A 2321-nucleotide genomic window follows, 5' to 3' on the forward strand; every position below is an offset into this window, starting at 1 on the left:
CTCAAACCAAAGTTCCTCTCTATCAAGGATGTGCACATCTTCATCCCTGAATGAGTGACAGCTGGCTTGCAGATGAGTATAAACCACAGAGTCTTGGCCTGATGATGTTGCTCTTCTGTGCTGGGCCATCCTTTTGGCCAGTGGCTGTTTATTTTTTCTTGAAGTACAACTGATCGCATCCCTCCTGGCACTGAACAGCATACGCAATATGACTCTGTGTCGGGGGACTGGATCGTTGGAATGGACCAGCTGTTGCCGTAATGTAGTTTGGGGATTGAAAGCCACTTGGACGTCATCTTTAGAAAATAAAAGTCTCAGTTTCTCTGAAACTCCTGCAACATAAAAAATGACCACTGGTCTAGGTCTGGGTTATCAGCAGGGCAATGCAGGGCACTTTTGTTCTAGTGCTGGAATGTACCTCGTCGTCTCGATCAATTAAGAAAAATCTTGTACAGTGATGGCAAACGAACCAGCAACTTTTTAAAACCTAGGATACCTTAAATTTAAACTTCATTTGGGTGATAAATGAGAACTGCCATTTCTGTTTTTAATATACACGTTTTGTTGTCCATCAACAGGATTACGAAAAACGAATGTGCTTGTACCACAGTGTTTGTGCTTTGTTTTAGGAAACGTAGGTAGATCGATGAATCCTATATTGTTGAGAAATCAAATTTCATGCATATCCAGAAAAGTCTTTGATTGATTTGACGTGATAAGTCTTCCAAAAATGAACAGGCATTTACTGCTGCTACGTTAGAGAAGTTTCAGACTTTGCTTGTTTGTCAAACGTGTGAAATAAGATCTTTTGTTTTTGCATTAAAGTCTATATCCTTGTTTATTCATATATTCTTTTCTGAAATTAGGAGCAATGCTAATAAACTGTTTGTTAGTATAGGGCCATCTGCAGAAAGTAGCTGTGTTGTTGTGGCCGAGTGGTTAAGGCGATGGACTAGAAATCCATTGGGGTTTCCCCGCGTAGGTTCGAACCCTACCAACAACGCTGGAACTAAACTCAAACGTGTGCCTTGAGCAACAAAAAAGGAAGGTTTTCGGTTTCAAATGTTAACTCTTTCTTTAAACATCATGGCAATAGCGTACAAGTACCCTAAAGCGCCATTGTAAATGTTTCATGTCATTTTTTCAATGTTCTTTAAAATATATAATGCTACAACATGCTTTTAAACATGCAAATTGAGCATGTTTTCTTTCCTGGGTCAATATGTATTCCATGAAAATATGCTGCTTGTGACTACTTGTCATTCTTTCATCTTTTCCTTTCTATATTTGAGGGTAAAGTTGTGTCCACATACTTAGATCTCCACTTCGCTCACGTGGTTGTTGTGGCCGAGTGGTTAAGGCGATGGACTTGAAATCCATTGGGGTTTCCCCGCGTAGGTTCGAGCCCTACCAACAACGCAAGAACTTTGCAACACTATGTTTCCAATGCAAATAAGCCGAAGTGTGGCTTTTCAAATGCGATGTCAATTTTAAACAGAATGGCAATAATGTACATGTGTTCTACAGTAAGTCCTTGCAAAAGTTTCATATCAATATTTCAACTTTCCTACAAAGTATCATGCTACAACATGCTTTGAAAAAATACAAATTGAACATGTTGCCTTTCCTTGCTCAATATGTATTCAGTGAAAACATATAGTTATGACAATTTGTTCTTTTCCTTTGCATTTTTAGGCTAAAGTTGTGTCAGCATACTTGGAATTCCATATACCTAGAGTGGTTGTTGTGGCCGAGTGGTTAAGGCGATGGACTAGAAATCCATTGGGGTCTCCCCGCGAAGGTTCGAATCCTTCCAGCAACGTTCAAAGTTTTTTTATTTTACTTGACAGCAGTGGCAAAAAAAATGCTCCATTGTCCTCGCTCATGTAAAAACAATGCAGGGTACCTTTACTGATGCATGCTCAAGAATCCACATAGAAAAAACTAACAAAGGTAAGTCAGGTCCTCTGAACTCATGCAAAAAGAAGCAAAACAAATACATAAATAAATTGTTGAAACTTTTCATCTTGTATCCAAAAGACTTTGTCAGTCTGAGGAGCTGTATTAAACTCAGTCTTATAAGTAGCGCCTTCTCAATCAACCAGTTTGTTGTTCACATTTACAACTAGCTGTTCACATGATAAAGGAGGACCATTAGCCTAGCAGTTGGTCCTTAATGCCCTGATGGCCACGTCCTATTCACAGGGGGCTGAGTAATACTAGTAATAGCATTGTAAGAGGGGTGCAGTTGAACACGGAGGCCTCCGCCCATGTTTAATGATGGACAGTTACTTTTCACAAAGATGGCTTCCTTTACTCCT

The 2321-nt window shown here is 39.6% G+C and overlaps 1 protein-coding gene and 3 non-coding genes across 4 annotated transcripts in view; 3 read left to right on the forward strand and 1 right to left on the reverse strand.

The window, feature by feature from the left end:
- The window catches only part of LOC119409749 (DENN domain-containing protein 3-like), an 11257-nt gene extending 9877 nt beyond the window's left edge, over positions 1-1380 (reverse strand). Inside the window, exon 1 of the mRNA XM_037676648.1 lies at positions 1335-1380. Coding sequence (XP_037532576.1) covers positions 1335-1380 — 46 coding nt within the window. The remainder of the gene's footprint in view (positions 1-1334) is intronic.
- On the forward strand, positions 922-1003 carry trnas-aga. The gene has a single exon. It is a non-coding gene; the product is annotated as a tRNA-Ser (tRNA).
- Positions 1338-1419, forward strand: trnas-uga. Its single transcript has one exon. It is a non-coding gene; the product is annotated as a tRNA-Ser (tRNA).
- Positions 1420-1740: 321 nt separating this feature from the next.
- On the forward strand, positions 1741-1822 carry trnas-aga. Its single transcript has one exon. It is a non-coding gene; the product is annotated as a tRNA-Ser (tRNA).
- Positions 1823-2321: the final 499 nt, after the last annotated feature.

The sequence above is a fragment of the Nematolebias whitei genome, chromosome 5 (assembly GCF_014905685.2).
Source record: "Nematolebias whitei isolate Nwh7 chromosome 5, NemWhi1, whole genome shotgun sequence".
Classification (NCBI taxonomy): domain Eukaryota; kingdom Metazoa; phylum Chordata; class Actinopteri; order Cyprinodontiformes; family Rivulidae; genus Nematolebias; species Nematolebias whitei.